This window comes from Gymnoscopelus microlampas (assembly GCF_963454915.1).
Source record: "Gymnoscopelus microlampas genome assembly, chromosome: 12".
NCBI lineage: Eukaryota > Metazoa > Chordata > Actinopteri > Myctophiformes > Myctophidae > Gymnoscopelus > Gymnoscopelus microlampas.
Window position 1 is genome coordinate 1,249,561 of NC_139949.1, and position 24,825 is coordinate 1,274,385.

Sequence of the window (24,825 nt, forward strand, 5' to 3'; positions counted from 1 at the left end):
ATCATAAAAATGTATATGATGATTTCCTTTTTCTCCCAGAAGCGGGTGCTGGTTTACGACTACATGTATGAATGCAAACAAAGTCCTTTCTCTAAGAGAAAAATGCTGAATCTGAGAGGCCATGATGAGGCCATAATGTCACTAAAAAGAGGGCTGACATGCCTTCTGCTATTCGACCTGCTGTCAACCTAGCAATCACACCACCTGTTAACATTGACCCAGACTCTGCTCTCAAAATATGGCTAGACATGACAATTTGGCCTTAACTATAATGTCAAAGTTTAACATGACCGACTGCTGGATTTGTCAAAACATGCTTTTGAGTTAAAAATCACCAAGCAGGGACCCCCTCTATATTGTATAAAATTGTTTCAGATTTTTTTTTGCTGCTCTTTTTTCCCCTCTACACCTCTAACTAATAACTAATAACTAATAACTCTTTGCCAAAAATAGCCGATCTACAAGCTCACAACGCCTCGCAGCGCGAGGCGTTGTGAGCTTGTAGATCTGCTATTTTTGGCTAAAGTTCTCCTCAGAAAAGGGATGCTAGGGTTCAAGTGGTTAAGGTAAAAAAAAAATCATATCACAAAGATTTGGCGGACCCCCTGTAGTAACTCTGAGGACCCCCTAGGGGTCCCGGACCCCCTGTTGAAGACCCCTGAATTAGAACATGTTGACTTGGACGCTTGTTGGAGACTCAATGTGTTCCCTATGCATCGCTCTTCTTCTATGCTGCTATAACGCATCACCTTGTGTTTTCCTATGAACTTCTCTCATCCATATCAACTGAGTAGACTTGGAAAGACTTATAGAATAAAAATCATTACAGTAACACATTTGAGTACTTTTTCCACCACTGCCTATGCGCCAGCCGGCGTAATGAGGATAAGTAAGTAAGTAAGTAAAGGCAAAATATATTTTTAGGGTTTTGTAAGCTAGTTTCAACCTGACACTCTGTTTACCCAATTCTTTATTCCTGTTTAATTGTACACACGTTACCAGTTCTGATTGTTTTATTTGACACTTGCTTTGGCAATGTACATTGTTAACCCATTAAGACCTGAGGCCGATTCTACAATGCCTTCTAAATCAGTAGATCTCAAACTTGTGAAAAAATGATATGTATTTGGTCTGCCCATCGCTGCAGCTCTTTTGTAAATCAGAAGAGAGAACAACTCATATAAAAATAAACAATATGTGGCGCATACCACATATGTTACTGGGTACAATGCTTTAGGCCGCAAGGGGGCATTTGTCATTTTCAGTTGTTTATTATTATTAAAGTACAGTATATAAGCTTTCAAATGAAGGGTCATTTATTGAAATAGGAAAGTATTTGAAGAAGATATGCTCATTTGAATATTGTTAAACTATAATAGTCCAAACTGAGAAAATCCCTTCTTTTTAAAAAAAAAAGATTTTTGTGGCTTTTTATAGCTTTATTGGGAGAGGGATAGGGAAAGTAGGCTGACAGGAAATGGGGAGAGAGATGGGGGAAGACACGCAGCAAAGGCCGTCGGGAACGGGACGCAAACCCGCGGCACGCTGTCTGTTAAGGGATTTCAACCAGGGTGCCTGGACCGCGACGCCACGGCCCAGGCCAGAAAATCCCTTCTAAAGAACTAGCACTTCTACCCCTCAGCTCCAGGTAATGGGCGTGAACAATGGGTAATTTATTTGACCCCTAGCCACTCCTCTAATAGCTTTAAGTTGCATTACTGCCACCTACAGTATGCATGATACTATGAGCCCGATCCTCCCCTTATAGGAACCGCCCCCCTTCCTGCTCTGCATCCAGACCCATCTCGTCCCCAGTGGTGTAAGTAACTTACTCACATTTACTCAAGTACGGTACTTGAGTACAATTTTGAGGTATTTGTACTTTACTTGAGTATTTCAAATTTCCAATACTTTTACTTCTACTCCACTACACCTCAGAGGCAAATATTGTACTTTTGCTCAACTACAATTATTTGAAAACTTTAGTTGATAGTTACTTTGTAGATTTTGATTATATTATTACAAAACAGGCTGATTTATGAACTATGACGGCGACCTGGCCTAATTATAGCTCTGCACACACGTCATGCGAAGTCCGGCCTCTCTGGCCTCCTCTCGGCTCCTCCCCTCCCTCCCCGCTTTGCTTTGCGGCCCTAACCTCTAGTCACATCCTCCCATCCATAGACATATAAAGGTAGACGCCTCCTCTGGCTCTGAGGCGTATGTATCTCGGGCGCGCACCAGCTTCCGCCCTCAGTCGCGTGCGTCACAGAAGGGGACGTTCGGTAGGCCAATCAGAGGCCTACTGAACGCCCCCTTCTGTGACACACGCGACTAGGGAAAAACTTCCTTGGACTAGGGGCGGAAGCAATACAAGGGTATTGCGATACAGGTCGCTCCAATGAACTGCAGAGGCCAATGAGGTATCTAGGTTTCTATATCTATGCTCCCATCCTCCCAACCTCGGTCATGTGATAAAGAGGTCAGACTTCCTGTATCTGGTTGCTATGGCAACCTGCCAGATCAGGCTGAGGGTCTGATAGGCGAATCAGAGAATCAATCAAACCGAGAGTCCGATCACTGATCGAGGTGGGGTAAGATGCCTAAAACATAGCCATAGCTCTGATCAACAGTCTGTGACGGGTCTTGGAGGCATGTGGAGTGATCCCGTGCTTGCAAATCGCTGCCGAACATCGGAGCTTTTGTCAATTATATAGTAGTAAGATTTTGTCAATTATATAGTAGTAAGATAAGGACAACATTTGAAACAAGCCATTAGGCTTTCATGGGCTCTTTTAATCCTATTTAGTTGACTGTGTATTTAAACTGTACTTACATGTGCTTTTTCTCTGCAAACTTCTAGATAAAGTATTCAATCAATCAATCAATCAATCAATCAATGATACTTTTACATATTAAAACATTGAGTACTTTTTCCACCACCGCCTGTCCCCCCTCACATGTCTTTCTTTCTTTTGTAAACAACAAAAACAATGGAGCTTTGCACTAAAACTTTCACCCACTTCTTTAAACACAGCTGTAACCAGAGGTGGAAAGTAACTAAGTACATTTACTCAAGTACTGTACTTAAGTACAATTTTGAGGTATTTTTACTTTACTGGAATATTTCCAATTTTCAGTACTTTTACTTCTACTCCACTATATCTTAGAGACAAATATTGTACTTTTACTCCACTACAATTATATGAAAACTTTAGTTACTAGTCACTTTACAGATATAAATTATGACATTATAAAACAAACATTAACCACTTTAGCCCTATTCTATTCCTAGGCTATTTGAAAATAGCCGATCTACAAGCTCACAACTCGTTGCATCACGATGCGTTGTGAGCTTGTAGGTCTGCTATTTTCAAACATTTTAGTACTTTTACTTTAACATTTTGAACACAGGCCTTTTACTTGTAACAGAGTATACATTACACGTGGTATTGCTACTTTTACTTAAGTAAAATATCTGAGTACTTCTTCCATTGGCTGTAACTATAGGGTTGGGCTCCTTTAGGATTTTATCCGTTCCGATTCCTTAACAATCCTCTTTCACGATTTGAGGATTTAGATTGGGGGTCCCAGAGATAAACAATCTTATCAAATGTAGGTCAGTGGCCTAAATGATATCAGATCGGGGTTCATGAAATTAAAAGACGTTGAGGATCACTTTGTTAAACTGTAGAATATAGTTCATTAACATAAACAATACAACATATAATGTAGCTTAAACATTAACTGTACAAACATGGCTTTGTTTAGAATATACTTTGCGATAATATATTGTATAACATCAAAATGTGTTAACATTGAAGGTGGACTGCATGGGATAGGGAGACGATTCTCCCATTTCAGGACATTGCAGAACTATGGAGATAGTTACAGTCAACTGTAGGCTACATGCGTATGTACAAATGGAACCAAATGGACCCCTACAGGTATGTTTGATTGATTAAATACTTTATTAGAAGTTTGCAGAAAAAAAGCACACGAGAGTACAGTTCAATACAAGGTCAGCTAATAGCAATAAAAAAACAAAAACAGAAAGCCATTGGCTTGTTTCCATTGGGGTCATTTGTAGGCCTACTCAATTCATATGACATTAAGTGACAGACAGATATAGGTCTGTAACTCTGAGAGGGTACAAATGGAACCAAATGGACCCTTACAGGTCTGTAACTCTGAGAGTGTACAAATGGAACCAAATGGACCCTTACAGGTCTGTAACTCTGAGAGTGTACAAATGGAACCAAATGGACCCTTACAGGTCTGTAACTCTGAGAGTGTACAAATGGAACCAAATGGACCCTTACAGGTCTGTAACTCTGAGAGTGTGGAACCAGTGTGTGATAAAAACCCGGCTCTGTAAACCAGTGGCTCTCAAAAAGTTTCGTGCCAAGGACCCCCAAATTGATGTGTACTTGGCCGCGGACCCCCACCTGAATATAAATGTTGTGCCAGGGGAAGCAAAGATTTTAGTTCAAAATGCTCGCCTTTAAAAAAAAAAAAAGATTTCAAGATTTGCACACAATTTCGAGATTTTTCAAAAATAGCCAAAGTATGAAATATGAAGTGGTTCAAGTGATTGTGGCTTCATTAATTAACTAAGTTTGCTGGGGACCCCCTGGTACCCCCCCCCCTCAAGGACCCCTGGGGGTCCCCGGACCGAACCAATTGCTGTAAACGGTTCCAATATTGCGATGGAACCGACTCCTGGTTCTTCAATGTTGGATCTGGTTCCTCCAGTTCCTTGTAACCCTGTGATGATGTGACAATACAACTGATTGTGATTCTGAAGTCCACAAGAGGGTCACATATTTCAGAAGGTCACCAACTTGGCCGTAACACCGCCATGCATTCATGCATGGAGGAAGGAGGAGGCAGACATTTGAGTGATCTGGCTTCCGATCAAAGAGGAGAGGATAGAATGGCTGCTCCATGGCACCATCTAGTGGTCAATAGGCTCTATTCACAGCTGCCATATTATGAAGACATTCACAGGTGTTACCAATGATACTAATGAAGGCTTTGTTCCATTCTGGTCAAACAGAGTCAGGGTGCTGATATTGTGCATGTTGGCTCAATGGAAACACTCTGCTACACCAGTGGGTCTAAAGTTGGGGTCCAGGGACCCTCATGGGCTTCCAAATGGCCCCGGGGTGTGTAACTCTAAGAGTCTACAAATGGATTACGGGTCCATTTGGTTCCATTTGTACACTCTCAGAGTTATGGGGTCGTGGAAACCACTGTGCTACACTAAATGGAACAGAGCCTTCATTTGTATCGTTGGTAACACCTGTGAAGGAAGTGATAATAGGCTGCTGTGCATAGAGCCTATACTAGAGTCTTTCAGTCTTTGGCATACCTGGCAACCTCAGACCGTCAGATAAAAGTACTGATGGCTGAAGCAATGAAAGAGCCATGTTTAATAATAACCACTAATTACATTATAATTGCATTCAATTACAATGTATCGCTTAGATACATGGAGTGTGTGTGTACACTGTATGTGGGACTGGAGTTTATCCAGAGTCCAGACACTGAGAGATACATGAAGCAACAGTAAAAGTGTAACATTCCCATTTCTCTCAGAAAGAGAGTTTCTTTGGGGGTGTGTGTGCCAGTCAGAGAGAGAGAGAGAGAGAGAGAGAGAGAGAGAGAGAGAGAGAGAGAGAGAGAGAGAGAGAGAGAGAGAGAGAGAGAGAGCACTCACAACTTCCAACAAAAAAAAAACAATCAAATACTGCCAGCCATGGTGATTTGCATATCAAGAACCCAAGTAACTACGCAAATGAACATTGAATGGTCCTGGCTGCATATCAGGGGGGTATGTGAGGGGACTGGGGAGGGCTTATATTATATGGTTGTATGGGCCTTTAAACACATGGGTTGCCACGCAAAAAGGGTGAAATCCCCCCCAAACAGGTGGAAAAAAAGGAGGAAAAGGAGTCGGGAAGGAGAAATGGTCAAATAAAAGGAGTCTCCTGCACACACACGCACACACACACGCACGCACGCACGCACGCACGCACGCACGCACGCACCGCACACACACACACACACACACACACACACACACACACACACACACACACACACACACACACACACACACACACACACACACACACACACACACACACACACACACACACACACACACACACACACACACACACACAGGTGTCTGAGGGCCTGGTAGAGGCCAGGCATAAGATGACCACTTGCTGCTATATTCTACTCCAGTGTCACAAGTAGGAGTGTGTTTTGGCACAAAGTCATGTGTTTCAGGGCCAGGCCATAAATAAAAGTGCAAAAATGCACAACAAATCATTGGAGATCTACACATATATCAAAGAAACATCTTAGACTGATGGAGAGAGGACTAACAAATGATCTCTTAGGCAGTCTAAATGCCTTCTGAGCTTATATGCTCTGTAAACTCGCTTGGCTATTTTAGTATGCATAAACTTTAAAAAAAAAAGTGATATTCTTTTGGTTGAAACAAGTGTGATGGGTATGTGGGCTGTGGGTGTCACTCACTTTGACTGAAGAACAAATACCCTGAACGGTTATAACTGATCTCAGAACAGTGACAAGTATATATAACACAACACAACACAACACAACACAACACAACACAACACAACACAACACAACACAACACAACACAACACAACACAATACAATATATAACATTATATTACATTATATTATATTAATTATGTAATATTCATACATGTACAGTATAATAACCGATCTCAGAACAGTGATCAGTATAATATAATATAATATAATATAATGTAATATATTCATAAATGTATTATAACTGATCTCAGAACAGTGACCAGTACATTCATTAATATTCAACTTCCGTATAAAACTGATCTGCAGCAGAATAATGGAGCTCTGTTCCTTTTGTCATGTGGACCGTGTGTGTGTGTGTGTGTGTGTGTGTGTGTGTGTGTGTGTGTGTGTGTGTGTGTGTGTGTGTGTGTGTGTGTGTGTGTGTGTGTGTGTGTGTGTGTGTGTGTGTGTGTGTGTGTGCGTTGTGTTAACATCACCTCCTAATTCTCTCAATCTCTTCTCACATGGCAGTGGCTACAGCCTGCTAATGGGATTAACACACACACACACACACACACACACACACACACACACACACACACACACACACACACACACACACACACACACACACACACACACACACACACACACACACGCTGCCAACCAGGAAGCGAAGAGTGACGAGGTGCCTCACACAACATGAAAACTGACCAGGTACTGTACACCGTGTGTGTGTGTGTGTGTGTGTGTGTGTGTGTGTGTGTGTGTGTGTGTGTGTGTGTGTGTGTGTGTGTGTGTGTGTGTGTGTGTGTGTGTGTGTGTGTGTGTGTGTGTGTCTCTCTGTCTGTCTGTCTGTCTGTCTGTCTGTCTGTCTGTCTGTCTGTCTGTCTGTCTGTCTATGCATGTATAGCACCTTTATCCAAAGTATAGCACAGTGTTTATTACATTCAATAGCTTCTGTGATTCCAGATATGTCCATGCTAGTGACCAGAGGTCATCAAGGCCTCTAGACCACTGGTTCACAAATAGCTCAAGACCCAAAAGAGAAATTAGACATTTGCCTGGGACCCAAAACTAGTGAAAATAACAGATCTACAAGCTCACAACGTGGCGCTAAGCGGCACGTTGTGTGCTTGTAGATCTGTTATTTTCACTACTTCTTAAATGTTGTTGTTTTTTTTCCATGGAAAGGATTTTTTTCTGTTTAACTTTTTTTTTATCTTTTGAAATAACATTATCTATAAATATTTTTTAACCCATTAAGACCGGGGAACGCATCCGTGTCATTTTTAAGATTTCTTTTTTAAATCGTGGAAAATTTGTGCACATTTCTTTGAATATATATATACTGTATATATTTTAAAGCGAACATTTGTAACTCAAATCTTTGCTTCTGGGGGATTCTACAAATGTCTTCTAAATCCTAACAGGTTTAAAAAAAAAAAAAAAAAAACTTTATTCATGTCAAGGACCCCCAAAATGATATATGTATTTGGCCGCGGACCCCCATCTCAAAATATGTTGTTCCAGGGTACCCCCAGAAGCAAAGATTTGAGTTGAAAATATTTGCTTTATATAATCTATAAGATTTGCAAAAAATGTCACAATTTTTCAAAAATAGCAAATATACAAGCTCATAGCGCGGCACTCTGTGCCGTGCTATGAGCTTGTAGATCTGCTATATTTTTAAATAGCCAAAGTATAAAATAATGGTCCAAGTAGGTTACACAGATGCGTTCCCGCTCGTAAAGGGTTAATGTAGGAAACACATTTTTTTTTTATGACCCGTAAAAATTGGTCCACGACCCGCTGTTTGGGAAACAGTTCTCTAGAGTAGACCAGGGGTCGGCAACCTCTTCGACATGAAGTGACGTGTGTGAAGTGATGTTTTTATTTCCTTGATAGTCAGTGTGCCAAACCAACATTACGTTTAATTATGACAGCACATCAAAATATATTACAACATACTTTGATTGTCCATATGCTTAACAACTTTTATTCTGCTTCTTCTTTTGGAATATTTTCTTTCACATCAGGATGTAATGAGCATTAATACAATAAAAATAAAAAGTAAATCAAAATTTACTTGAGTAAGAGTACAAAAGTTTTGGTATCAAAATGTACTTAAAGTACCAAAAGCAAAAGTACTAAAATGTTATAATTGATAAATAATAAATAAATAAATAATTGTAGCAGAGTAAAAGTACAATATTTGCCTTTGAGATGTAGTGGAGTAGAAGTAAAAGTATTCTAAGTTGGAAATACTCAAGTAAAGTACAAATACCTTTAAATTTTACTTAAGTGCAGTACTTGAGTAAATGTACTTAGTTACTTTCCACCACTGTTAACCTTGTTGTTTGTTTAACTGTGTTGTTGCTGTCTTGTTAAACTCACTCATTTTGGTTGTACAATTGCTTCTCTGTGTAAAAAAAAAATAGAAGTGGGTTTTTGGTACAGAACTTATCTACAGTTTCTACCTACATATTTAACCTGTGTGTGTGTGTGTGTGTGTGTGTGTGTGTGTGTGTGTGTGTGTGTGTGTGTGTGTGTGTGTGTGTGTGTGTGTGTGTGTGTGTGTGTGTGTGTGTGTGTGTGTGCGTGTGTGCGTGTGTGTGCGTGCGTGTGTGTCTGTGTGTCTGTGTGCGTGTTTGTGTGTGTGTTGACCTTGTTTTTAGACCATTTCGTACCAAAGGTCTTTTGTTTTTTGGGGAAGAGACAGAAATGATTGACGAGTCAATGTTTAACCTACGGCCAATAGAATGATGGTGTGTGTGTGTGTGTGTGTGTGTGTGTGTGTGTGTGTGTGTGTGTGTGTGTGCGTGCGCGCGCACGCTCGTGCGTGTGCGTACGTGTGTGTGTGTATGTGTGTGTGTGTGTGTGTGTGTGTGTGTGTGTGTGTGTTTGTTTACACTTGATGGGGTGAAGGACCACTTGATCCAGAAAGAGAGCGAGAGGAGATAAAGACAGAACACAGAGAGAGAGAGAGATATGATAGTCTGTACTGTACATGCAGATTATAAGAGATTGTATTATATACAGCTGTAGGTTAAATAGATGGTATATTGTAAACAGTTGTAGGATAAATTGTAGAGTATATATAGTTAGTGATGATAATATCATGGAGTTTCTGCATCACAGTGTTCTCCTAAAGGACAGTGGAAGGATGGAGTGACAGAGGGAAGATGAGAAGATCCACCTGACTTCATCTTCTTCTGAACGAAGATCTTGGTCACGTCCAGCCAGCTTCTGAACCCGCTACAACATCTGGAACCGGCAGATTCTGAAGCCACTACATCTGCTTTCAGAAGCTGAAACCCAGATGTGAATCTGCCACTCAAAAATCTCAACTCTATAAACTCCAACATCGAGCATCAGCCACAGCCTCGGGTGAGAAATATACTGTATGTTCATTCCTCTCCCCTAACTATATGTAATTCCCACAATGAAGACATGTGCTCATGTAAGTGTTACAATGTTGTATTGTATTTATTTTTAAATATATTTTGGGGGCTTTTTAGATAGACTATTGAAGAGTGACCAGTGGTGTAAAGTAACTAAGTACATTTACTTAAGTACAATTTTGAGGAATTTGTACTTTACTTGAGTATTTCCAATTTGCAATACGTTTACTTCTACTCCACTGCATCTCAGAGGCAAATTTTGTACTTTTACTCCACTACAATTATTTGAAAACTTTAGTTACTAGTTACTTTTCAGATATAAATTATAATATAATGAAACATACATTAACCACTTTAACCCCATTTCATACATAGGCTATTTGAAAATAGCCGATCTACAAGCTCACAACGCGTCGCTGTGAACTTGTAGATCTGCTATTTTCAAATATTTAGTACTTTTACTTTTGGTACTTTAAGTACATTTTGATGCCAATACCTTTGTACTTTTACTCAAGTAATTTTTTAATTCTGGACTTTTACTTGTAACAGAGTATTTTTATATTGCAGTATTGGTACTTTTACTTAAGAAAAGAATTTGAGTACTTTTTCCACCACTGAGAGTGACAGGAAACAGGGAGAGAGAGACGGGAAGTGACAGGCAGCAAAGGCCTTCGAGCTCGGGAATCAAACATTATAGCCTATTGTTGTATGCACCTTAACCTGTTATTCAAAAGACTAAGACTAGACTGAGTAGAATTAGCTGCAGTGTTCATTTATTGACCAAGACTACGACTAAAAGACTAAGATTTAGATATTTATTCGACTAAGACTAGACTAAAACTAAATGTGGTGTGTTATTCAAAAGACTAAGACACAATCAGAATTTGCTGTCAAAATTAACACCGTTTGGAACTACTTTTAACATGACCAGCTCAACAAGCAACTAAAAAGTTATTGCTGAATATTAAAGAAAAAATCCTGAGGGTGCAGTTAAAATGTTCCTTTATTGCAGGGGTCTTCAACGTTTTCAGGCCAAGGACACCCTAGCTGAGAGAGAAATGAAGCAGGGACCCCCTCTATATTGTATAAAATTGTGTTTCAGATTTAACTTTTTTTGTTTACTTGGTCTGCTCTTTTTTCCCTCTACACCAAACACCTCTTTGCCAAAAAAATGCCGATCTACAAGCTCACAACGCGAGACGTTGTGAGCTTGTAGATCTGCTATTTTTTTGGTAAAGTTCTCCTTAGAAAAGGGATGCTAGGGTTCAAGTGGTTAAGGTAAAAAAAAAATCATATCACACAAAGATTTGGCGGACCCCCTGTAGTAACTCTGAGGACCCCCTAGGGGTCCCGGACCCCCTGTTGAAGACCCCTGTTTTATTGGATTAGCGATGCAGGTGTTAGCAAACACACTTGGAATGGGCGGTAGGTGCAGCACTGCCCTTGTAATCTACTGGTAGATTGCGATCTATCTTTTGGGCACCCATGCGCTAGGGCTAGGCCAACGACGCTCAGGGGGTCCATAGAGCATGCAAATATTAGACAAAACACATCAAATAAATGAAACAGCTAAAAACCATGAAATCATAAATAGAGGCTGACTCTTCAGTGTTTAAGCAGGACGAGTACCGGAGACAGACGGAACAATACTGTCATCTAGGCGAGACATGAATCCATACATAGAGTGCCTTCACCCAATGGTTCTCAAACTTTTTCGTGCCAAGGACCCCCAAATAGACACTTACTAGACCGCGGACCCCCATTTGAAAATATAAGCCAGGGACCCCCATAATAGAACATTTTTACGGCTCTCTAGCAGTGATTTCAACCATTTTAATTTCAAGGACCCCCAGTTTGACATGCATTAGGGCTACAGACCCCCATTTAATGGCATGTATGTCTCTGGGACCCCAATTCATATTGTAAAATCTATGTTAATTTAACTCTGAGAGTGTACAAATGGAACCAAATGGACCCGTTAGGGTCCATTCGGTTCTCAGAGTGTACACTTTGTACACTCTCAGAGTTACAGATCCATAAGGGTCCATTTGGTTCCTATCCATCATTTAGCTGGGGACCCCCTGGAACCCCCTCAAGTACCCCTGGGGTATTTTTTAAAGCGAACATTTGTAACTCAAATATTTGCTTCTGGGGAGTCCCTGGAACAAAACGTTGTGAGATGGGGTTCCGCGGCCAAATACATATCTAAAAATGTTTTCTAAATCCGAACAGTGGTGCTCCAACCTTTCCAGGTCAAGGACCCCCAAAATGATATGTATTTGGCCACGTATGTTGTTCCAGGGACAACTCATGGGCTTGTAGATCTGCTATTTTTGAATAGCCAAAGACATCTTAAAATGACCCGAATCCTCAGGGCATCATTGTAGGTTGTACAAACTACAATCTCTAGTGCAGGTGCTGGACAAACAGCAGGAATTAAAGGGATAGGGACATTTTATTGTCTACTCAGGCTTTTGTGAGCCCCTTTTGAGTCCCAGTTTTTACGTTGCTTGATTCAGTATTTAGATATTTGATATAAATTTTATCTGACACGCCCCCTTCCTAAACAAACCCATTGTAACTTCAAACTCCCTTTTAACCATGTTAGATTCATCGGAAACACCCATCCTTGGTTCTGGTTACTGATATTGTCCTTCTAATTCATGAGGAGACGTATTTTCAATTACTTTCAGTTACACACACACACACACACACACACACACACACACACACACACACACACACACACACACACACACACACACACACACACACACACACACACACACACGACAGCAGAGTGCAAGGCACCAACCTGCTTATCAGGAGCAGTTTAGAGGTTCAGTCACCTTTACAACCAGGTACAGCGCTTGTAAGGATTGAGCATTTGTGGAATGAGCAACACAGAAAAATGTGTGGGTAGCGTCCCAAAACGTTTTGCCAAAATCCACTGCAATATCGTTCTGTTGGCATTCACTCTCGTTTAGAGCTTCAAGTGCTGGCAGGTGTGTGCCAGACACAGGTGTGTGAGTGGCACCTGAGCATGGGTCCTGCAACTTTGTTGAGTTTGTGTATGTTGGAAGCTGGTGTTCCAGCATGCCAGAGCACGGGTGCATTTCTCCTTTCCGACATGTCGCCTTTCCGACGTTGACGAACCCTATACCTAACCCTAACCCTAACCCTAACCGCACGCGGAAGCCACTAGTCGGAGTGGTGAGATGTCGGAATGGAGAGTGAACACCCAGAGGCACAGCATTATTTGTCTTGCTCAAGGACACTTTGACACCAATCGAACCGTGCCGCTCTACCGCCTGAGACACTGCTGCCCCCATTCTATTACCAAGCTCTGTATGTGTGTGTGTGTGTGTGTGTGTGTGTGTGTGTGTGTGTGTGTGTGTGTGTGTGTGTGTGTGTGTGTGTGTGTGTGTGTGTGTGTGTGTGTGTGTGCGTGCGTGCGTGCGCGCACACTCGGGATAAAGATGCTACAGGAATGTACCAAGTAATGCAGGTCTGTCTGTCTGTCTCTCTATCTAGCATAGTTGTTTATCTATCTATCTAAAACTGCCCACAAAACGCTCGGAAAGGTATCTTCGGTCGCTTATTTCTCCCCTTTAATAATACCAATTTTGGGGGTCCGTATTTATCGTTGATTAGTCACTTTTACAACAAGGTACAGCTTCTGGATCTGGCATTCGTGGAATGAGCAACACAGCTAAACGTGTGGGTTTGTTTTGCCAAAATCCCCAGCAATATTGTTCTGTTGGTATTCAGCCTAGTTTTTAGTTGCTTGGTGGATTGAACGATTGCACTCTCCCACAGTAATGATAAAGGATAAAGGAAAAAAAACATATTTTTACACTTCAATTTTACACTCAAGTGTCAGGGACCTCAGTAGCGTGTGGATTCAAGATCCATACACAGCCATACAACACCAGCGTAAACGGGCCTGACGGTGACGGAGTCATCGCAGGCTTCCCTGACAGTCTTCTAAGGATGAAGACTTGCTCTGTGCAGTCTGTTCCTCACCGTCTGTTCAGAGATGTGTCTGGGGTACCGTTGAGCAAATCTTGCCTGTAAATCTCTGGAAGAAAGCCTACGGTTCTTCAGTGAAGGGCAGGGACGTCACAGGCTCTCAGAAGGTGGGGGGATGGACTTTCGGTGGACTATACCCCTTATTTTACACTTTGGCTATTCAAAAATAGCAGATATACAAGCTCATAGCGCGGCACCGAGTGCCGCGCTATGAGCTTGTAGATCTACTATTTTTGAAAAAGCGCGAAAAACATTTGTAACTGTAAACAAATTCTGTATTTTCAAAATGTTGCGTTTTTTGGGTGGATTTTGTTAGTTTTTTTTCGTGTTTTGGTTACTTTATTTCGGTTTTAGGGTTAGGGTTAGGTTATTTAATTCTTATTTTTGCCTGATTTTACCGATTTATTATCGAAAAAAAAATATATATATCTTTTTTCAAAAAGTGGGGGGTATGAAATCACGGATCTGTGAGAGTGAGGGTGTCACGTCGCACACACAGTGAATGGCCGTGACGCCCCTGGTGAAGGGTGAGGAACCGGTCTTCTTGGGGTGTTGTCTTCCTGGGTCTTTGACTCCACCAGTGTCACTGAACTTGGACCTACGTTTGGAAATGATACCAGGGCTGACACCAAATAATGCTGCCACTCTGTATGCTGGAACACCACTTCCAGTTGCCCTATTGCACAGGCCTTATCCTGATGGGACAAACGTGGCATCTTTCCACCGGTGTTGCTGCTTAGAACATACACAAACTCAACGAAGTTGGCACCCACCTGTGACTCGCACACACCTGCCAGCACGTGAAGCTCTACACGAGAGGGAATGCCAATTTTGGCTAAATGTTTTGCGGCGCTACACACACACATTTTGCTGTGTTACTCATGCCACGAATGCTCAATCCTTACAAGCGCTGTACCTCGTTGAGGTGACTAATCAACAATAAAAATGATATAAAATACAATACCAATTGGTATTATTAAAGGGGAGAACTAATTGACCAAAGTTACGTTTCCGAAGTTTTTGTGGGCAGTTTTATCTATCTTTCTTTCTTTCTTCAGGCTCATGGCCTCTGCCGGTCTAGAACTGGTGGGTTTCCTGCTGGGCTTGCTCGGCATGCTGGGAACTCTGGTGGCCACGGTTCTCCCATACTGGAGGGTCTCTGCTCACGTTGGATCCAACATCGTGACGGCCGTCGACAACATGAAGGTTATTATTTTATCATTCAATTATTTATTATACTGTACGTGTATATATTCGTTGCTGTCCGGCAGAAACCAGCTAACTCCATTTTGGCGCTTTTGCATTTTTTTTCCATAAATCAGGGCCATTGAACACCCTTTACGTCTGTGAAAAGCATTAAAAAGCGCTTCTGACAAAACCAGCTAACTCCATTGCATCCTCAAACATTCTGCTAAACCAGCTTAACTCCTCCAAAGGGAGGTGGAGTTAGCTGGTTTAGCTGACTCCAGGCTCCACCCCCTTTTGACCTCCAACCTCATTGTGAGCTTGGAGGTCCATTCAGCTGTTCTTATCAATGATGAACAAAACCTCATAACTCCACTTTTTTCTTTCTTTTTTTTTTTAATTTCCTGAAAAATGAACATTTTGGAGTTAGCTGGTTTCTGCCGGACAGCAGAGATATAAAGGCGGCATTTATATAAAATACATGTTGTATTGCTAGTTGAAGTCAGGGATTCATGTTCTCACTTTTCTTTTGTATTATTTATTTTTAGCTTTTAATACTTTTTCTCCCCAATTTAATTGTTATGCCAATTGATTCCTCCCCAAACACATTTGTGTGTTGTCACTGTGCTGTTGTATCGTACTGAAGTCGGAGAGGCTTATTGTCGGTATCAGCAAAGAACGCCGGAGTCTATCCCTGTTACAATGTGCTAGCTAGCTAGACCCCTGGGAGGGCCACACCCAGGGGAGTCGTTACGCGGGGGCTTCGGTGGCTATAGCCACCAATGTTTTATCTAAAGCCACGAAAAAAAAACAAAAAAAAAAAGTTTTTTATTTTTTTTAATTATATATCTATAACCCTAACCTAACCCTACCCCTAACCCTAAAACCGAAATAAAGTAACAAAAAACGGGGGAAAAAGTACCCAAATCCGCGAACAATTTCGCGCGCGCTTTGCTGCGCGCGCGTGCATGTGGCCGTTGCCTGGGGGGCTAAGCCCCCAACCTAGTAGAGACCTAGCAACGCGTCTGGCCACACCTACCATCAGCTCCCAGTACTTACCACACACTTTGCCGCACCCATAGAGCTGTGGTGCCCGGGATCGAACCTGTGACCTTGTGGTCCATTAGGCGCGTGTGCGCGTGTGTGTGTGTGCGCGTGTGTGTGTTTGTGTGTGTAGGTGGGGCTCCTTTCATGCTGTGATTTTAGAGTTTTTTTCTCTAATCTGTGTGTAAGCAGGGTCTGTGGATGGAGCGTGCACCTTTATATTTGCGTCTTTGTGTGTGTGTGTGTGTGTGCGTGCGTGTATGTGTGTGTGTAGGGTCTGTGGATGGAGTGTGCACCTTGACACCTTTGTATTTGTCTCTTTATGTGTGCGAGCGTGGCGTGCGTGTGTGTGTGTGTGTGTGTGTGTGTGTGTGTGTGTGTGTGTGCGCGTGCGTACGTCCATGCATGTGTGTGTGTGTGTGTGTGTGTTTGCATGTGTGCGTGTGCGTGTGCGTGTGCGTGTGCGTGTGCGTGTGTGTGTGTGTGTTTACTCTGAAAAGCGAGGTTGCAGGTTTTACCATCTAAACTTAACCTCTCGATTTGGTTTCCTGGCAACCATGCTCCTCACTGTATACATCATGGTCATGAACAAATAGCTGAAACCATGTCCCACATCTTAAATGGGTGCCATGTATACAGGGCACTCTACATAAGTAGGCATGACAGAATAGTGGATTTGATATCAAAAGATATCTCTTCTATTTTCAGGTCCTCCATCATGCTGTATAAGCATTCTACTGTGAAGCCAAGCATGTTTAGCCTGTGTAATGATGATTCTGTGTTCTCTAACATTTCAGCTAACACCTCTGATGTCATTGTTGTTAATGAAAACCATAGGGAGGTGTTCATTCTCGAGGTCGGCTGTACTTTTGATAACAGCTTAGAGGAAGCCTTCCTAACCAAAGTGCTAAAATATCATCAGCTAGAGCGGACCATTCGCAGCTATAGGCTACATATGTAAACTTTTATTTTATCTTTGGTAGCCTAGGGCACGTGCACAAGTTGGTTGTGAGGGGCCTTCAAATGGCCGGCCTCTCCAAAAGGAGGGCCAAACAGTTAGCAAGGTACTGCTCAATATCAGCTATTATAGGAAGCCGCTCAATAGGCTCTATGCACAGCAGCCATATTATCACTTCCTTCACAGGTGTTACCAATGATACTAATGAAGGCTCTGTTCCATTTAGTGTAGCACACTGTAGTTCTCAGACCTTCTCATTTTAGTCCAGTTCTATATGTCCAAAAAAGAAGGTTCGTTCAAATTTTCGGGGGATTAGGAAAACTATACATTTTTGGAATCTTCAGAGTATAACAAATCAGAAAATCCATGATTCCATTTGCGCAGAAGCCAATATGGTGGCCATCTTGGATTTTGAAAAAATGGCAACCTTTGAATATTTGTTTTTCAATATCTCGACTTCTATATTACATAGGATCTGGATTCTAGTGGCTAAGTCTACATTTTTAGGGTCAGGAAATCCAATGGTGATAATAAAAAACATTTACAAATGATCAATGGCACAGATTTGGGTCATAATCCTTGATTTCTGGGGGAAAAATGAAAAATATAATATTCGTTTTTCCACTATTTTGACTTCTAGATTACATAGGATCATGATTCAAGTGGTTAAATCTACATTTTTCAGGAAATACAATGGTGCTAATTAAAATCAGTGATCAATAGCACATAGTTACATAACAATCTAGAATTGTAATATATGATTATCTGAAGAGACAGATACAGATGATTTCTCTCATTGACACAAGGTTGTGTCATTTATTTACACAAACTAGACCAGTCTATACATCATCCTCACTATCATCATCAGCTGGCCGTCCTTGTCCTTGTAGTAGCCATTGTTGAGTGGGTCAAGGAACTCCTGCTGACAATGTGTGTCTGACTCCACACTCTGGCCTGGATATGGACTCTTAGGACATACTGCTTGAGAGCACCAAGAGTGGGTGGAAGCGTGTCCCCTTCTGCCATGTGTTTGCAGAATAGATGCCATCTCAGCTCAGGGATGTTTTCGATTTTTGATTTTGATCCCCTTTGGTAAGTATGCAGTGCATACAAACTTAGCTACTGCAGTTAGTAGATCCTCTGACACATCACAGGTTTTTGAAAGCATCTTCAGAGCCTCGAGGACATCATCACCAGCTTTGAGGTAGCTGTTCCACCAGGTAGGTTTGCCTATCCTAGACAATCTCCCAGTGTTGTCTGCTCCTGTAAAGGCATGAAATGCAGGCAAAGCTTTTGCTCGATCTGCACCCAGACTTTTCCATATTGGTGCCACTTCCAAAATCCCAGAAGACTGTCAAGATACATTGGCTAATGTCAGCAATGATGATAGTGAGTGATATTCTGCAAACACAAGGTAGAAGGGGACAAGCTTCCACCCACCCTTGGTGCTCTCAAGCAGCATGTCCTAAGAGTCCACATTGCTCAGCAGGAGTTCCTTGACCCACTCAACAATGGCTACTACAAGGGCAAGGACGGCCAGCTGAAACCAGTTACAACTGAGTCCCTCCCAGCACCAGAGGCAATCATTGAGATGGTCAGATGTCACTGTAAAGCAGACTGTTCTTCACTTAGATGTTCGTGCAGATCAGTGGGGCTACCCTGTACGGAGCTATGTCAGTGTACTGCTGACTGCCAAAATGATGAAAACTGTCAAGATACATTGGCTAGTGACAGCAATGATGATAGTGAGGATGATGTATAGACTGGTCTAGTTTGTGTTTGTGTAAATAAATGACGCAACCTTGTGTCAATGATAGAAATCATCTGTCTCTGTCTCTTCAGATAATCATATATTATTCTAGATTGTTATGTAAATGTGTGCTATTGATCACTGATTTTAATTAGCACCATTGGATGTCTTGAAAAATGTTGATTTAACCACTTGAATCATGATCCTATTTAATCTAGAAGTCAAAATAGTGGAAAAACGAATATTACATTTTTCATTTTTCCCCCCAAAATCAAGGATTATGACCCAAATCTGTGCCATTGATCATTTGTAAATGTTGTTAATTAGCACCATTGGTTTTCCTGACCCTAAAAATGTAGATTTAGCCACTAGAATCCAGATCCTATGTAATCTAGAAGTCGAGATATTGAAAAACAAATGCTTCAGCGCAAATGGAATCATGGATTTTCTGATTTGTTATACTCTGAAGATTCCAAAAATGTATAGTTTTCCTAATCCCCCAAAAAATTTAAAGAAATTACATATAGAACTGGACTATTTCCACGACCCCCATAACTCTGAGAGTGTACAAATGGAACGGGTCCATTTGGTTCCATTTGTACACTCTCAGAGTTACACACCCGTAAGAGGATATTTGGAACACCCTCAAGGAACCATGAGGGTCCCTGGACCCCAATTTTAGACCCACTGGTGTGCCAGTGTTTCCAGTGAGCCAACATGCACACTATCAGCACCCTGGCTCTGTTTGACCAGAATGGAACAGAGCCTTCATTAGTATCATTGGCAACACCTGTGAATGTCTTCACAATATGGCTGCTGTGCATAGAGCGGTTACATGTCGCCTTTACGACGTTAACTAACCCCATACCTAACCCTAACCCTAACCGCACGCGGAAGCCACTAGTCGGAGTAGTGAGATGTCGGAATGCAGACATTACCCCGCATAGAGCCTATTTGGAGGAGGCGTTGTTTTCTTTACCCATGATTGGGTAAAGAAAACACCCAAAAAAAAAAAACGCTGTTTGACAAGTATGTCAAACAGCAGACAACAATACAATAATGTAACAATACAAGTATGTAACAATGTTCTGCCTTACATGCACTTTGTAACTGGTGTTTTCCCATTATCTGACTGCCCTGGCAGTGTTGACGTCCTTTGTACATTCTTGTACTTCTGTTTATGTGGACATAAATAAATATTTCAAATGTGTGTGCGTGCATGGCTTGTGTGTGTGTGTGTGTGTGTGTGTGTGTGTGTGTGTGTGTGTGCGTGCGTGCGTGCGTGCGTGTGTGTGTGCGTGTGTGTGTAGGGCCTGTGGATGGAGTGCGTCTACCAGAGCACTGGGGCCTTCCAGTGTGAGACCTACACCTCCGTGCTGGCCCTGCCCTCCGACCTGCAGGCGTCCAGGGCCCTCATGGTCATCAGCCTGGTGATGTCATCGCTGGGCGTGGCCCTCGCCACGCTGGGCATGCAGTGCACCGTGTGTCTGAACGCCGCGCCGGCGGCTAAGAGCCGCGTGGCCGGAACCGGGGGCGGGCTGTTCCTGACGGCGGGCTTCCTGGGGCTGATACCGGTGGCCTGGACCACCCATGAGGTGGGTGGGGGTCATTCCAGGGGTCTTCAATGTTTTTTCAAGGACAAGGACCCCCTTAGCTCAGTGCTTCTCAACCTTGTCAAGGGGACCCTCCCAAAATAATATTTGAACTTGGGACCCTCCAAAATAATCATATTTAAACTGGGGATCCACCAAAATAATCATATTTGAACAGGGGACCCTCCGAAAATAATCATATTTGAATTGGGGACCCTCCGAAAATAATCATATTTCAACTGGGGACCCCCCACCCTGACAAGCACTTGGAATTGTAGGATAATTTGGAATTTCACAGATAAATATTGTGAAATTTAGCCGATCTACAAGCTCACAATGCCGTGATGCGAGGCATTGTGAGCTTATAGATCAGCAATTTTCACAATTTCTGCCTCTTTCTTAAATAATTTGGCCAGTTGTTTGACCAGTTCTTATAGTTTGTTGATTACCGTTGATGCTGTAATGGTCTTTTCTCATTTCTTTCTTCCTTTTTATTTTAAACACTGTGATGTGTGTGTGTGTGTGTGTGTGTGTGTGTGTGTGTGTGTGTGTGTGTGTGTGTGTGTGTGTGTGTGTGCGTGCGTGCGTGCGTGCGTGCGTGCGCATAGTGCAATTATTTGCCTCTGTATCTGTGCTGTAACTGCCATCTGTCTGTCTGTCTGTCTGTCTGTCCGTCCGTCCAGGTGGTTCAGAGCTTCTACCAGCCGGGTCCGTCCAGCATGAAGTTTGAACTGGGAGACTGTCTGTATGCAGGTCTGTCTGTCTGTCTGTCTGTATGCAGGTCTGAAAATACACATTAAAATACACATACACAAACACTGTACACATGATATGATAATACGTATATACATTGCGCATTAAAGACTGCAGGTCTGAAAATACACATTATTCCGACCAAGCAATCTGGTTAGTTGAAATAGGCTCTCTCTAGCCGTGCTCAAACAAGCCTGAAATCCCATCTAGCCGTTCTTAAATGAAACTAATCTAAATATAAGAATCTTATAGAACAGAGCCGGCAAAGTGGCTAGGCTAGCAGTTTGCATGGGAAGTTTACAGACGTACTGTAGTAGCTCAATCTGGCATTAAAAAAAAAATATATATATTTCTATCGAATATCTTAATTACAATGAGCTAACAGTTACGTTTTGTTTCTCTATGTGTTCAGTTTGGGGAAAGTTGTCAAGCACACAGACACATGTTGGGTCTGAGTAAACAGGGACTCTGTCTCTGTCAGGCCCCATGTATTTCCAGGATAACAGAGATAACACTCGCAGAAAGGTTGTTATTTTGAGACGGAAATCTCAGTGATGCTTGCGGAACTCGACTCCGCCTCGTTCCTGACCGCATCACTGCCAATAATAGGCTCTATTCACAGCAGCCATATTATGAAGACATTCACAGGTGTCACCAATGATACTAATGAAGGCTCTGTTCCATTCTGGTCAAACAGAGTCAGGGTGCTGATATTGTGCATGTTGGCTCACTGGAAACACTCTGTTACACTCAGTGGGTCTACAGTTGGGGTTCAGGGACCCTCATGGGCTTCCAAATGGCCCCTTACGGGTGTGTAACTGTGAGTGGTTCCATTTGTACACTCTCAGAGTTATGGGGGTCGTGGAAACCACTGTGCTACACTAAATGGAACAGAGCCTTCATTAGTATCATTGGTAACACCTGTGAATGTCTTCATAATATGGCTGCTGTGAATAGAGCATATCACGTTAATGCACAGCCCCTCTTTAACATTGCTTAATTAAAAATACACATGACATAAAAGGCTGTCTCTACGCAGGTCTGGCGTCTGCACTGCTCTCCATGCTGGGCGGGGCCCTGCTGTGCGTCTCCTGCTGCGGGGAGGAGAGGCAGCGGGGGGGGAGGGGAGGGGGAGGGTACCCGTACCCGGGGGGAGGGGGAGGGGGCACGCTGAGAGGAGGAGTAGGAGGAGGAGGAGTCAGGAGCAGCTCGCAGACCTACCGGAACCCCACCCTGCAGATGGGCGGGGCCACCGGCAACCCCGCCCACCCCAAGGTGGGAGGAGTCGGCAGGCTTCACAGCACCAGCACCACCTCGCACTCCGGGACGCACGGGGGCGAGCGAAACGCCAAGAAAACGGTGGCAGGATATGATGTCACGGGATACGTCTGATGAGGTCACAGGATATCTAGGGTTTGGATTTGAGGGGTGGGATGGGGGTGATAACGCCCCCCTCTGGTCATTCGATAGAGACACACAGGAACTACAAATCTCACGCCCACAATTGAGACAGTGCACCCAGGCAAGGTCCGTTAGAACGCTGTACTAGGTGTCAATGCATTCTCTATGAGAGGAATATGAGAGTTAGCCTACTTTTAAAATGATCCTACACGAACTGGAGACGATATAGAGTTGAATAAAAATATGTTTCCAAATGTATAGTGTCTTTATCAACATATCTTCTTGTTTTCTTAATAGTTGATGTGTTTCACTTAATTTGCCACTTTAATGGGTTACCCATAATGTTACCACAGCAGAAGGGAGACGGCAGACAGACAAGTAGTCGCATTTCAGTGACATCACTGTCTTTACGAAGCCTCAGTAGTCAACCAGTGAAATCTTAATTACGGTATTTTAGGATGCCTCTCATAGAGAATGCATACGGACCTCGCGTGGGTGCACTGTCTCAATTGTGGGCGTACATTTTGTAGTTGCCGTGTGTCTCTATAGGCTCTATGCACAGCAGCCATATTATAAAGAAATCTTACCAATAGTAACCAATGATACTAATGAAGGCTCTGTTCCATTCTGGTCAAACAGAGTCAGGGTGCTGATATTGTGCATGTTGGCTCACTGGAAACACTCTGTTACACCAGTGGTTCTCAAAGTGTGGTCCAGGGACCCTCATGGTACTGTGAGGGGGTTCCAAATGGCCCCTTACGAGTGTGTAACTATGAGAGTTTACACAGGTCCATTTGGTGCCATTTGTACACTCTCAGAGTTATGGGGGTCCTTGAAATTAAAATGTTTGAGAACCTTTGTGCTGGAACAGAGCCTTCATTGGCAACACCCGTGAAGGGGAAGTAAGGAAGAGGCCCAATCTTTTTTACAGACTGAAGCATGCATGCATTTCCTTTAAATATGTTTGAAAAGCAGATGTGTCCTTCAGTTATAGGAGTCAAAATGTGGTATTCTCTCCATAACGACCTAAAGGTCTGTACAAATATTTATCAATTAAAAAACAATAATTACACAATATGAAGATGGCGAATAGGATAGGATTTGACTTTGGAGTTCTCTTTTTTCTACTTTTTTTTTATTGTTCATTTGTTGCATCAAGTATAATGTTTTAAGTTGAAGAATGGGGTACAGGTATTAATACAATTGTTTTCTCCTTCCTGCTCTTTTTCGCTCATGGGTGTGTTAAACTAAATGAGTTATTATCCTTTGTTAGGAACTGTATTGTACTGTGATACACTACCATGTGCGAAACAAAATAAAATGTAATGAAATATCACAATTTAACAAATAATACATACATTATACATAATACATATTTTGGGCAACTTTGTCAATATTTGCCCAAAATGTCACCTTTGAAATGTTTATCTACTTGGGTATAGCGGGGAGGTTTTATACTTTTTGAAATATTTAACTTTTTAAAACTTTTTTATTTCAGGTGATGATGGAAATGAATGTCAAAACAGGTTAAACTCAACATACTGTATTTGTTATGTTGAGTTTTGTATTGTGCTTGTATTCAGTCATTATAGTTTATGATGCAAGATTATTTTTATGACATTAATCCTCTGATTATAGCTGGATTTACATTCCAGCTGATTAAAACTAAATGAACCCTAAAGCCTCAACATGATTTAACTGTTTAATGTTTAGTTCATTCCTTTGTTGGAAATAAATGCTATTCTTTTTTTATAATAAAGATTTGGTGGTTTTGTATTTTGCCTTTCATACCTGTCATACTGTACTAGAGGTCCCGGTAGGAGATAAAACAGCCAGTACCAGAGGTCCTGGTAGACCAGAAAACCAGTAGTACTAGAGGTTCTGGCAGGACATAAAACCAGCAGTACTAGAGGACCTGGTAGGAGATAAAACCAGCAGTACTAGAGGTCTTGGTAGGACATAAAACCGTCAATACTAGAGGTCCTGGTAGGAGATAAAACCAGCAGTAAAGAGGTCCTGGTAGGACATAAAACCAGCAGTAAAGAGGTCCTGGTAGAAGATAAAACCAGTAGTACTAGAGGTCCTGGTAGGACATAAAACCATTTGTACCAGGGTTGACAGAGTGTTGGG

At 42.2% G+C, this 24,825-nt stretch overlaps 1 protein-coding gene across 1 annotated transcript; it reads left to right on the forward strand.

Annotated features, from left to right (window-relative positions):
• Positions 1-15,074: 15,074 nt before the first annotated feature.
• cldn2 (claudin 2) lies at positions 15,075-22,686 on the forward strand (the record flags this gene model as incomplete). The annotated part of the gene is made up of 4 exons (XM_084073501.1): positions 15,075-15,218; positions 20,260-20,544; positions 21,225-21,294; positions 22,334-22,686. 4 exons carry the CDS (start codon positions 15,075-15,077, stop codon positions 22,684-22,686), a joined length of 852 nt encoding a protein of 283 aa, XP_083929627.1.
• Between the last annotated feature and the right edge of the window lie 2,139 nt (positions 22,687-24,825).